The 14,114-nt window shown below is 40.9% G+C and overlaps 1 protein-coding gene across 3 annotated transcripts in view; it reads left to right on the top strand.

Annotated features, from left to right (window-relative positions):
- tsnare1 (T-SNARE Domain Containing 1) overlaps positions 1-14,114 on the top strand; it is a 188,596-nt gene that overhangs the window by 85,726 nt on the left and 88,756 nt on the right. For all 3 annotated transcript variants that reach the window (XR_011602346.1, XM_070966480.1, XM_070966479.1), the window contains exons 5-8: positions 2,617-2,707; positions 2,813-2,887; positions 3,108-3,164; positions 8,160-8,315. Coding sequence is in view for 2 of the 3 variants with exons in the window: in XM_070966480.1 (XP_070822581.1) it covers positions 2,617-2,707; positions 2,813-2,887; positions 3,108-3,164; positions 8,160-8,315 (379 nt within the window). In the remaining variant the exon portion in view is untranslated. The remainder of the gene's footprint in view (positions 1-2,616; positions 2,708-2,812; positions 2,888-3,107; positions 3,165-8,159; positions 8,316-14,114) is intronic.

The following is a 14,114-nucleotide window of genomic DNA, read 5'->3' on the forward strand; positions in this document are numbered from 1 at the left end:
CTATTTCTGTGTGTTATGACTTTGACCAGGGAGAGACACTGGCTGCATTCCAATTTAATTATTTCCTTACAGTAAAACTTTTATTTCTAGCAGCAAAATTAACTTCTATCTTGTCTACTTCCCTGACTCTTCAACTCTTTAACCCTGCTCAGCACAGATATGAGGACTGATGTTGTCAGGTATTTTTCCACTGTGACATTTTGACCTTTTTCAAAACAGACAAAGAATTGTAGTGACATCCTCCTTCTGGCCCCAGTGCACTATGGCCTGTCTGTTTCTCCCGCCATCCGCTACATGTAGATCAATATTTGAGTAGGATATGAAGCAGCAGGGGTGTGTTTGTGTAGCAGCTGCCTATCTCTGTGGGGCAACCTGGTTTAGTGTCAAGTTGGAGGTTAGGGGAAGTGAGGCAGCTGTCTGTGTGTGTCGGGGGATAACTGTCTTAACCCGGTATTCTAGCAGACGTGTTGGAGAGTTATGAATATGGCTGCACCTTCAACCTTTCACCCCAGAGAAGCTTCTCAGTCAAAACATGAAGAAACAGAGCAGACTTAGCTGTGTTGCACTGTTCACCTCTATCACACAGCTGTTAATACTCAGCCAACCTGCTGGTCAGATGTAATCTCAGCCATATAGACCTGAGAGCAGGCTGGCTCAGAGTCCTGCAAGGGTTGGGCAAAGGGATTAGTTTTTTGTTTGTTTGCTTGTTTGTTTTTTATATTTTTCATTAAATTTAAGTGATCAGAAAATTGCTATATAGATAAACTTTGTTATATAAAGTTGCCCTTAAACAATTCTAAACCTCCACACTAACATGTTGCATATACCCACTGTCAAAATCACTTCGGGGTGAGCTTGCTTTGAACCTAACTGACAGTATGGGTCAGGTTATGCTCGAATAAATTTGGCTTGGAAACTGATTTGGTTTGGAAACTAAACTTAGTTTGAAAGACTTAAATATGGGGATAATGGTACACATTTTCAGACAGTTTTACATTCATAGTGTTGCACTTCATAAAAATGTATTTTTAGAGTAGTTGGGCAGTTCTGAGCTCTTAAATGTTATTAATATATTGTGGCTGCAACTAGACTGCATTCTATTAAGCAACCGTGTCTCCTAAAAGTTCTATTTAAATACAGCTAAATGGTTTTGCCTGCAGGGAATTTGATTTTTCTCAGTATGGATGGATTGTAGCCATACAAAGTGCAGTGGAACCAAATTTGACTGACACTGAGATGCCAAATCAGAACTTCAAACCTGCCCAATTGTCATAAAAGTAGCCCTTTTCTATTAATTTCCATTTAGGAGATTTATGTTGATATATATATATGGCAATGCTTGTTTTTAGCCTATAGAGATATTTAAAGGGGTATGTGTGTGCTGATCCTCTTAAAAAAGCACCCACACAGCTTTGCTGCAAATACAAAGGTAGAACAAGATAATTTTTACCTAGACAATCAAAGAAAAAAATCGATCTGGGTGAAAAACTACCTGGCAACACTGACAAAGCACCAGACTTTGAAATTCAATTTTTACACTGGATACTTTCTTTCAGCGGGTGTTTGCAGCAGAGACCAGGGCTCAGGTCTTGTGTCCTGTGTGTGGCTGTGGCTCAGTAGGTAGAGCCGCATTACCTTTACTCTAAAATCCATTTGTTGTTTCAATTTACTATTACATCCTGCTGTGTCAGGATCATCTTCCTTTTGAACCTACTCATTCTGTTATCCACCATGTGGAGCGGACAATGGGGTTAGCAATGTATAAAACTCATACACACACACACACACACACACACACACACACACACACACACACACACACACACACACAAATATTTTCAAATTCTACACTTGTAATTGTAATAGGGTAATTGACAATCTTCATCTTGTCCTTGTCTTGAGTCCTAAAATCTGCTTTTCTTTGAACAAGTGAACCAATTCTACCAATTCAGTGAGATAATATCCAGTTTTATCAATACCAGCCCACTTTTTTTGAGAATTCTCGAGCGTGAAAGGAATTGTGTGTCTGATGTTAATCAATGTTTCGATCCTCCTCCAACACTGACAGCTTGTCATTCTTGACTTGAAAATGGTTACTTTTAGATGTAATGTGGCTGCACGGTGGCACAGCAGGTAGTGCGCGTGCCTCACAGCAAGAAGGTTGCCGGTTCGATTCCCGGGTCAGGCCTTTCTGTGTGAAGTTTGCATGTTCTTCCCGTGCATGCGTGGGTTCTCTCTGGGTACTCTCCTCCCACAGAACAAAAACATGCAAGGTTAGGTTAATTAGGTTAATTTATGATTCTAAATTGCCCCTAGGTGTGAATGTGAGCGTGAATGTTTGTTTGTGTATATATGTTGCCCTGCGATCGGCTGGCGACCGGTCCAGGGTGTACCGCCCGTTGACAGCTGGGATAGGCTCCAGCCCCCCACGACCCCGAAAGGGATAAGCAGCATAGAAAATGGATGGATGTAATGTATTAAATTTTGTTACAGTATTTCTTCAAAATATCTCCTCGACTGTTGTATATTGGCATCTTGGCAAGTTCCATTTAACTTGAAGTCTTGTTATAATTCAGTGAATACTGTCTCTCTCTCTCTCTCTCTCTCTTTTCCCAGACACTCCATGCAGCAGCAAACCAACAAAGTCATCACCAGCACAAGCCAACTCATCAAACAGCTCTCTGATATAATCAGTGGCTCTTCACGGGTATTTTATGCTCCCCTTCCTCCCTTTTCACTGTCATTTTGAAGAATAAACGGTGGATTAAGCAACATTTGAGCTAATTAAAACTAATCTTGTTTTGTTGCACAGCAAGACCGTCTGCGCCTGACCAGACTAAAGACTGAACTCTCAGAGTCTGTGCAGCGCTATGGGGATCTGCAGAAGGTATGCACATACAGAATATCTCCATTTGCTTCCATGAATTCATTGGTATGGTCAATGAATTCTTAATAACTGATAAATGGATGGAGCTGCTCTTTTGGCAGACAGTTGTACATATCTGAAGTGCTACTTGTTGCACATACGGACAAAAAAAAATGTTTGACTTATTTTATGAGGAATAAAAAGACTTCTTGACTCTGTCTCTTCATTTGCTCCCTTTTAGAAAATCGCAGAGCGCTCAAGGGCCTTGCTCCCTCCAGCACAGAAAGACAAGAGGAAGGTGAGCAGATATGGAGGGTGAAAATCCGCTCTTTGTTTCACTGTCATTCATAAAAAAGCAGGATGATGAGATGGCATTTCTCTGCTCGATTGCATCCTCACAAGGGCTCCTTTGAAGCTATGTCTAGTCTCCACCACTCTGTTATATTACAGTAGACTCCATTCATCACATCCAACTCTTATGCATTGCTGAAATGTCTTTTTTTTATCTGAATCTAATTGGTTACCTGCAAGAGTTGATTTTCACTGTGAAGCCCTGTGAAGGCTAAAAGAGAAGCTGATGATTTCTAATTGTGTTTTGCAAATGAAAGTCAATTCTCGTGAATGAATCCTCATTTTTGATTACTAAAACAAGATAATATAAAATAAAACTTATTGATCTGTGTTTGTATGTGGTAATTGCAGCAGCAGAAGTAATAAATACAGAAGAAGTTCTCTTCTCACCTGTTGTATAGGTACACCATTACCATATCTGAAATATACTTTGCCATAAGACTGTACTTTATATTCACATTATTCTGAATTCTAAATATTGATATTAATATTGATTTGGAATAGAAATGTTAGCAGAAAAGTGTCAGACAGTGTGGAGCAAATGGGAACTGAAGGAAGCCAACAAAAATACTTTATAATCAGTGCAGAAATAAAAGAATACATATCCAACTGTTAAAATAACTAAATATTATTCAGTTTTGCAACACAAATTGACCATGTTCAGTTTCTCGGACAGTGCAAAAGCTCAACCTTTATTTGACTAATGAGTGATCGAAGAGGCTGCGTTGAGCTCTTTTGGCCACTGTAATAATGGCCTTCAGAAGCAAACAGCCAAATTCAAAGTTTTGGTTTGACATTTATCCAACCCTTGACCAATTGGCCACTGCATGATCTGTGTGGATGAGAGGGCAGCAAGAATGAGAGCCAGAAAAAGTTCTGCCAAGAACTATTCTACTCACAAAAACATCTAAATCTATCTTTTTTACAGAAGGGAGAATCCTATGTATTAAGGTTTTATGTCCCTCTGAAGGCATACAGTATTATCAAGGTCTTTTATAACGCCAGCGTTACAGGTAAATGGCTTTAGGGGCGTCGATCTGGATGGTACATTATATAACTCTAACTGCCCTTAATGCATAGCAGCAAGTTCACTAATCAGTGAGTACATTGAGGAAGAGCAAATTGGTTAAACTACTGCTACTGATCGAATATTAGCAGTGGCAGTAGGAATGAGAGTGTGCTTCCTGCTTTCGATGGGGTGGAAGGCTTTTTCAGTTTGTGGATAGCAATGATGAGAGGCGTCCTGACGTTTGGGATGCCATACATATGCAAACATTTTGCAAATTGCTGCCAATGCTATTGACTGCTTTCCACCCACATCTTGAAATTCACATCATCAAAGTCATCTGTAATTGACAACAGGAAACTTTCAAAACTGCAAAGTTTTTACCAGCATGTGAACTTGTGCAAAAAGGTGTCAGAATGATTGTCTTGAGCCTCTTTCCCATCTGTGTGATGTACAAATATATTCCAGAGTGTATGAATGTGGAGGAGTGAGCACGATGTTGCAGGGTTTGTTGAGGAGTGGTGAGTCAGATTGTGGCCAGTAGATAGACCACTGTGACTCAGCCCGGGTTGGTCCTTGTGCTCTGACCCACACTGGCCCGTCTATCATGAATTAGCTGTGCAGTCAGCCACACAAAGGTGGAATACATTAGCAATGCAAACAAGTCAAGCAGGCCTTTGTCTGACTATATGTTGCTTCCCTTTCCTCTGCTTCCGTTTGCACATGTAACAAAGTGTGTGGATGTTCAGAGTGTACAGATTTCCATGGATTAACTGCCTCAGTCTCAGCCAACTCCTACATTTCTCTCCTCTAGACTAATGCACTGTTCAAATATCAGTAACTGGCTAGACCAAAATGGACTCTCAGCTTCTTTGAAATGTCTGTTCTGTAATTCCAAAAATAAACAGGGTTTGAGTTGAACTTTCCATTGTTTTAAACACATTGTCAGTCATGTCTTTATTTAATAACAGATGGAAAAGAAAAGGAAGTTGTAGAAGAAGGTTGACTATCTGTACTGAGGAATGGCTGGACCTGGAGGTGGTGGAGGTATTCAGCAGCTTGTTTGACAATAGCCATTTTCAAGCACTATGCACATGTAGGTCACAAATGGTGCCAGCTCATGTGTCACAAATGTTACTTAAATGCAAACTGTAGATGTATTTATGCATCCTGGAAGTCGCTCACGTGTGAGCGTCCTTCACAAGTATTGCCACCACTTTAATCATGTAGCTTGTCATCATAAAGCTAACTACACTGTGCACCCTTGAGTAGGATGTGTCTATAGGAGTGTATCAACAACGGTTTGTGAGTAAGATCTTAATCTACCAAATAGCAAGTAACTACAACTGGATTTAAAAGCACAAGATTTCCCCTTGAACTCTAGTGGGGTAGAAATAGGAAAATAAATTGAATACAATACAAAGATGAGATTTAATTTTCAAACTGATAAACTTTATGGTTTTTTGTTTGTTTGTTTGTTTTTTGTTTTTTGTAAATATACGCTCACTCTGAATTTCATGCCTGAAAGAGTGCCAGAAAGGTTGAGGCAGGGTCATGTTTACCACTGTGTTGCATCACCTTTTCTTTTAACAACACTCAGTAAGTGTTTGGGAACTGAGGACACAAATAATTGAAGTTTCACAGCATTAACCGTGTGTTAGACAGGCTCTCTGGCAGGAAGGCTTTGTGAATCATTGAGATGAGAATGCATTGCTGTGGAGTTAGTTCAAAGCTTGATGCATCTCCTGCAGATGCTGAAGGATACCTTATGCATCTGCATGAGATGCCAAGGGCCGATATTTGATGCCCTGGGAATGCAAATTGGTTAGGATGGCAGCATATGTTTCAAAACCTGTATGTACCTTAATGGTTCCTTCATAAATGTGCAGGTTACCCATGCCATGGACACTAACACACCCCCACACTATCACAGATGTTTGCTTTTGAACTTTGCACTGGTAACAATCTGGGTGACCCTTTTCCTCTTAAGCCCCAAGATCATAATGTTCAACAATTCCAAAAACAACTAGGAAATGTGGACTCAGCAGACCAGAGCACAATTTTCCATTTTGTCCAACTCAGATGAGCTCAGGTGTGTTTGGAGCATTCCACAACTTTTCCAGTCTTTTGCTGCCCCATCCCAACTTTTGTGAAACATGTTGCAGGCATCACACTGAGTGTATAGTCACAAAAAAACTAAAAGTTTATCAGTTTGAATGTTAAATATCTTGTCTTTTCACCATATTCAATTGAATATAGGTCAGAAATGACTTGCAAATCATTGCATTCTGTTTTTACTTATGTTTCACACAATGTCCTTCTTTTTTTGAATTGGGGTTTCATAAATAGCTCAAATTTGTACTTTAGGACAGTTAAGTTAGTAAAGGTACACAGGTACTTTAGCTGCTAGAATGTAATTTACATTTATTACAAAATTGTGTTATAAAACAATAATCTTGACCAATTCCAGTCCTATTAGTACTACAACTAGAGTACTACTAGAGGTCTGAACAAGTCCTCCATGTTGACAGTCACCCACCCCGGTACCCTTGTCAAGTCAGGTCTAAATGACTTATATTTAGTGCAGTCACATTAGGTGTGCTCCAGATCTACTGTTACTCTTGTCAGGTCTGTGTGCCAGTACATCTAATCTCAGATCGTGTGTTGTGTAATTATAATAATCACAATTATCACAGGAGACGTTTTTTTCTTTTATTGCAGTGTGACTACTGCTGCTACCATTGTTGCTGCTTGCTCTGCTGTCAGCTGTTGATATTGTATGTGCTGCTACTGTAGTAACTGTAATACTGCTGTTACTACAGCACTGTTGAGGCTACTTTATTTACTTTCAGACTTACTTATCTACTTTCAGACAGCGAGCAATTGCTGCTGGCTCCAGTGTTTTCAGTGTCAATACCACAGCAGCAAGGAGAGAGAGGGTGGCTGCAGCTCTTAATGTAGCATACTGCTATTTACCACTTGCCCTGAGTTGACGACTTTTTCCAACTTGATGCTGTTGCTTGGCATGTTACCATGGCAACCACAGAAACACAACCAGAAACATGTTGCAGAGGCTAAATTGACTGAGATTGTGCCTTTTAACCAGCAGTGAAGATATCAGTTAACAACAGTGATTAGCCTGGTGATTATCCAGCCTAGGCCAGTAAACAGCTGTTATGATATTAGCTAAACTTGCGATATTTATTATATCATATCGGGAACCATTTCCACTGACTGAGTGTGTTCACACAGAAAGGGAAGTGGATATTCACCTTCCGTTACTCGTGACTGTTTGATCTTACAGTACTGTACATTAGCTGGAAGCTGGCAAGCATCGACAGGGACCAAGCATGTGTGTGTGTCTGTGTGTGTTCAGTTCAGCCTCTGAATGAACTCAGCAGACACTCTACTTCTGTCTGTTGTTTCCCCCCAGTCTGTCTTCTTGAAGATAAATCCACTTTTTAATCCCAGAAGTATAAAAAATAAACTCTTGTCCCACCAGCGAACTGCTCTGAATCAGAGCAGAATCAACTGGACTCTATATATTTATTCCTCCAGAAGCTCTGGCTCTGCCCTGGAGCTCAGCAGCTGTCTGTCGGTGAGCAGCAGCTCTGTCCTTCTGCTCTGCCCAGTCCTCCCCACAAAACCCCTGAGTTCTTTCCAGATTCCATTTTATTTAACTCTTTAACTCTTTAACTCTTTTTTCAGAGTTTGTTGAGGTGGTGAGCTCTTGTGAGTGTGCTCTCTCTGTCTCAAAAGATCTCCTCGATATGACTGTGTGTGTGTGTGTGTGTGTGTGTGTGTGTGTGTGTGTGTGTGTGTATGTGTGTGTGTGTGTGTGTGTGTGTGTGTGTGTGTGTGTGTGTGTGTGTGTGTGTGTGTGTGTGTGTGTGTGTGTGTGTGTGTGTGTGTGTGTGTGTGTGTGTGTGTCCTCAGAGTCCTCAGACCCCGTCCACTGAACAGATCGAGGAGGGTCCACTGTTCGGAGAAGCAGTTGGCTCGGAGGGAGGAGCTCAGGCATTCCTGTCTGAGATCAGTGAGGAGGACGTCGAGGTGCTGCGGCAAAGAGAGGAGGCCCTGCTGCAGATCGAAGTAAGAAAACTGACATTCAGTTCAGCTTTATACAGCCACGATGTTTTAAGTTTTAAGATCAGACAAAGGACCTGGACCTATCGCTGCAAAATTTGAGCACATTCTGCAAAAGTAACAGGTCCAAAGCAAAGAAAGCCAACTTTGGGATAATAGGAAAAACAACAAATGTGCATAACTTGTGGTTGACAGACTGTACATCGATGGGCAGTTATTCCAAAACACCAAAATCACACCATGACTGAAATAGCCAACTCAATATAGCTCTAGCCTGGCATCACACCTTTGTATAAGGAAAGTCTGTCTTGCCCAGTAAAACCCTCTCTGCCTCCGTTCATCTCTTGCTTTACTGTTGCTGTTGTTCATGCTCAGTGTCCTCATAATTTTCTCTATGTCCAGTCACATGTGTACTTTCTAGTTGATATTATACATTTAGTTAACGTCAGTCAGTTCATGCAGACAGCTCAAAACAAGTGCACTCCCCCCTCCCCTCTGTCTCTCTCCCCAACCCAATCATCTATCTCTGTTATTTATCCACCAATCTTCTTCCCCTCTGCTTCCTTCTCTATCTCCCTCTGTGTTCAACTCACACCTTAGACAGATTTTCTCGTCTCCTCTCTTCATGTTTCCTCCTTCACTTCTTTTATTCAGAACAGGATATCCTTAAACAACCACGTAATCACTCAATTCGGTAACATGGAATGCATGTGGTTTTGCACTCAATCCACAAGCTTTAAAATCATCAATCATCTTATAAGATCAAAGGCTGGTGTATGAAGAAACACAAATAACAAAATTAGAGCTACAATATTTGAGGTGTTTGAATTTTAGTAAATATAAACACTGAATTTGTAACAGATCAATTACTGATCCAGATGGAAAGTTTATCATTATTAATGTATCAACAACACACTATATATATTCGCCAATATTTACAGGCCCAACAATCGTTTTTCCACAACTTTTTCTCCCAACTACGTGATTCAAAAAACATCATGATAGCTGAAGACTGCACTGTCAATATTGTAATCAACCCCACAGTTGACCATTCAAGTACCTCTGGCAGCTCAAGAAACTGGCACTTCACTGAAATAAATCAGAATAATTTTGGAATGTGGATGGCTGTAGAATGAGAAATCTGTCATTGAGAGAATATTCATACTTTGCCACAATCCAGTAATCTTCCTCCAGAATGGACTTCTTTTCTTGTAAGCAACTCACTCATCAACATATCTTAGAAAACATAATCCATCCAGTCATGATCAGCAAATACTCTCCCGTGTCGTTATCAGTAAACATCCAAGCACATGCTAAGCCTCCTCCAAGATGACACTTTAATACATCACTTTTAAGAAGATCCTGATTTCAATGCACTGATCAAAAGAGAGGGGCATCCTTTCTGGAGATGAACAACTCTCCAGGAATCTCACCGTGGGAAACAGGTAAAGCAGTAATGAGATGTAAGTTTATATCATATGAATTTCACAAGAAAGAAAAAACAGCAACAAAAAACTAGAAAATACCTTAGAGCAAAGAATTAAATGTCTCATGAGCCAGTATACCAACAATCCTGGTCAACAGAAACAATTTATGCCATAAAATCATACACAAAAAACTCATATATGAAAACTTTGAGTACATTAACAAATCAAGTGAATACCTGACAAATCTAATATAATACAAAGAGAAAGCAATCATCCCATTAAAAATTCTAGAGGGTTTATTATTCTCATTCCACAAGATATAAACAATGTCTTTCAACAAGGTAGATAACTTTCTAAATGACCTGGACCTCCCAACACCACTGAGACAGCAAGCAAGCATTTTAGATGCTCCGAAGAACTGAATTAAGTCCTGAATGAAAAGTCAAATTCTAAATCACCTGGAGCAGATGAACTTCCAGCTGAATTCTTGAAACACTTCTGGGATATTTTGATTCCACTATTTTGCAGAGTAACTGCGGAATTTAAAGCCACCTCCACCTTACCTATGCACATTGCTGTGTGACACTTCAGTGAAAACCCAGTAAAGACCCAACCCACCCTAGCAGCTATTTGTCCTGTCTCACGAATCAACACTGATTTTAAAATTAACACAAGCAACCAGAATAGAGGCAGTCACCCCTGTGCTAATTCACTCTAACAGACTTCACCAAATACAAACATGCTTCACATAACATCCGTAGGCTTTTAACTTAATCAATATGTCACAACCAAATTGAAACAATAGCATGATTGTGTCATTAGATGATGTAAAGCATTTGACAAAGTAAACTGGACATTTCTATCGAGCATTCTGTGCAAGTTTGCTTTCGGAGAGTCATTCATCCCCTGGATAGGAACACTGTACACCTCACCTAAAGCCACAATCATCACAAATGGGGGTCACCTGACCAAGTTTCACACTTCATCCGTGAACCAGACAAGGACCATTTGTTGAATCAATACATCAAAACATTAAAATTGAAGGAATTCAGGATGCCTCATCAGAGCATAAAAATTGTTTTTTACACAGATGCTATATTATTATACGTACAGAATCCTTTACTACAAGACACTTTAGATATCATGATCCGCTCCACAATCTCTCAGTGTACAATAGACTAGTCAGGTTTCTGACATAAATCCAACATTATCGTTACACTCCCTGAATGGTCTGGCAAAATTGGTGGGATGTACCAAGAAGGTTGCTTGAACGTTTCCCGCTAATGTTCTCTAGATGTTAAAATGACATAAAATCAACATTATTGTTACATATCCAGGGTGTTCTAGGGAGTTTAGATAAATGATCCAGGAAGGTTACTTGAATGTTTCCCTTTAAGGTTCTGTGGGTGTTAAAACGGCAAGTTTTACTGACGTAAAACCAACCATATTGTTACATTCCCAGAATGTTTTCTGAAGGTTAGTTGAATGTTCCAGGAAGGTTACTTGAACATTTCTTTTTAACATTCTCTAGATGTTAAAAGGAGAGTTTTTTTGGTATAGAGCTAACATGAGGCTAGAGTCTCAGAATGTTCTTGGAAGGTTAGTTGATTAAGCCTAACGTTCCAAACTCACACTCAAAAGACATTGCCGACCCTCTCCTGGACCCCCTGCAGTTTGCCTACTGAGCCAACAGGTCTGTAGACGATGCAGTCAACTTGGCCCTCCACTTCATCCTCCAGCACCTGGACTCCGCAGGAACCTACGCCAGGATCCTGTTTGTGGATTTCAGCTCTGCCTTTAACACCATCATCCCAACTCTGCTCCAGGAGAAGCTCTCCCAGCTGAGCGTGCCTGACTCCACCTGCAGGTGGATTACAGACTTCCTGTCTGACAGGAAACAGTGTGTGAAGCTGGGGAAACACGTCGCACGCACGACGCAAAGACCATCAGCACCGGATCCCCTCAGGGCTGTGCTCTTTCTCCTCTGCTCTTCTCCCTGTATACAAACAGCTGCACCTCCAGTCACCAGTCTGTCACGCTCCTGAAGATTGCGGACGACACCACCCTCATTGGACTCATCTCTGATGGCGACGAGTCCGCCTACAGGTGAGAGGTTGACCATCTGGTGACCTGGTGCAACCAGAACAACCTAGAGCTCAACGCTCTAAAGACAGTGGAGATGGTTGTGGACTACAGGAAGAACTCACCTGCCCCCATCACCCTCTGTGACTCCACTATTGACACTGTGGAGTCTTCCCACCTTCTGGAAACTATCATCTCCCAGAACCTCAAGTGGGAGCCGAACATCAGCTCCCTCATCAAGAAAGCACAGCAGAGGATGTACTTCCTACGGCAGCTGAAGAAATTTAATCTGCCGAAGACAGTGATGGTGCATTTCTACACAGCCATCATTGAGTCCATCCTCACCTCCTCCATCACCATCTGGTACGCTGCTGCCACCAAGGACAAGGGCAGACTGCAGCTTGTCATTCGGTCTGCAGAGAAGGTGATCAACTGCAATCTCCTGTCTCTTCAGGACCCGCACACCTCCATGACCCTGAGGCATGCAGGAAAGACTGTGGCTGACCCCTCCCACCCTGGACACAAATTCTTCGAGACACTCCCCTCTGGCAGGAGGCTGTGGTCCATCAGGACCGAAACCTCCCGCCACAAGAACAGTTTTTTCCCGTCTGCTGTCAGCCTTTTCTGATTTCTGATTTCTGAGATGTCTTAAACAGAAGTAATGATTGAAGGCTTGATGCATCAAGGAGAAGTGGATGAGTAACACAATGTCCACAAGTGATCCAAGGTAGTCCCACACCAAATTCTGAAGATGTCTTCTCTAATGGGGTGTATTAATACCCTCAGGTATGAGTGTGAGTGTGATTGGTTGTCTATCTCTATATGTTGCCCTGCTATCGACTGCGATCGGTTCAGGGTGTACCCCTGTCTCGCCCGTTGGCAGCTGGGATAGGCTCCAGCCCCCCCGCAACCCCGAAAAGGGATAGTCGGGTATAGAAAATGGATGGATGGATGGATGGATGGATCTTGGCTACCTCGGTAGAACAGGGGGGAGAGACTTCCTATCTGCTGTCTACTAGAATGGTCTCTAAATATTATGTTAGTGTGTCTCTGTATGAGGTCTCTGTGTTGTCCAGCCTTGAGACCTTTGGGCGCCTAACTGTACAGAAGGCCTGTGTTAGAAAATTCCCTCACAGTGGACAGCTGCGACTTGGTACTGGGAGGACTGACAGTCCAGAACAGGTGATAATAAAACTGGCAGGAAACTGAATAATGACAGGAAGTAAAATATAAGGGGATGCATGTTGATGATGATGATGATGATGATGATGATGATGATGATGATGATGATGATGATTACAAAATAAAATGGGAAATGCAGTTAACTAGAGTCCTAGAGTCATGCACGTTGTCACACAACCAGGCTAGTATTTCATAATATGCACTTCATATGCCGAAGCTATAGCTATGGCTTCATACAATTGTAAGATAGCTATGCATGTTTGCATCCATCTCCTTTCAATTATTCCCTGCTCATTTATACCTTAACCCAAAAACCTAATTTAAACCTCAAAATATCCCACACCTTTCATACATTATTGGTATTTCTGAACTTTTACAGCTAGCAGTGCAGTTTAGCGTCAGCTTTTCAACATCAAGCATTCATATCACAATTTCCTCAGAAATAGCCTTCTTTGGTAATGACTGATGTTGAATAAATGTTGGATTTTAAACCATAACTGACACTGAATCAATATTAATTCATCCACCATCTACAAAGTCTGTCTGCAGATACAGTTCAGATGATTTTATATTGAAACAATGAAGTGAAACAATATTGATTCAACCAAGTCAGTCGACATCTAAATGTTAGCTCATTCAAAATTGAAACACAGCTAAAATATTTTTTGGAACTTTTCCATTCTGTGACATATTTTCAAAATAGTCTAAAACATTACTGAGGCAAGACATTTATAAGAAGTGACTTTAAAGCAAGTCTCTCTAATGAGTTTTCTCCTGAAATACCTTACAAATTTGAAATTAGGACACACAACATCCCTAGAATGCTGTATTGTATATTAAGTGGCCCATACATGTAAAACTCACACTACACACTAAACCCTGTATTGTTGGCAGATATTGGTATTATTAGCTTGTTAAAAATTATCTCTGCATATGTTTCAATGTAAATAAAAGAACTATGTATCGGCAAATACTTGGAAATACTGGGAAACAGCTTGGGTGAATAAACAGGAGAAAATAGTGTCAGAATAGTCAGGATGTTGCTACTTTTGATTGAGATCTCTAACTCTCTCTAACTCTAAGGCATTCGAGCACCAAATGTGAATTAATACAC

This window comes from Chaetodon trifascialis, chromosome 7, assembly GCF_039877785.1.
Source record: "Chaetodon trifascialis isolate fChaTrf1 chromosome 7, fChaTrf1.hap1, whole genome shotgun sequence".
In the NCBI taxonomy this organism is placed as follows: domain Eukaryota; kingdom Metazoa; phylum Chordata; class Actinopteri; order Chaetodontiformes; family Chaetodontidae; genus Chaetodon; species Chaetodon trifascialis.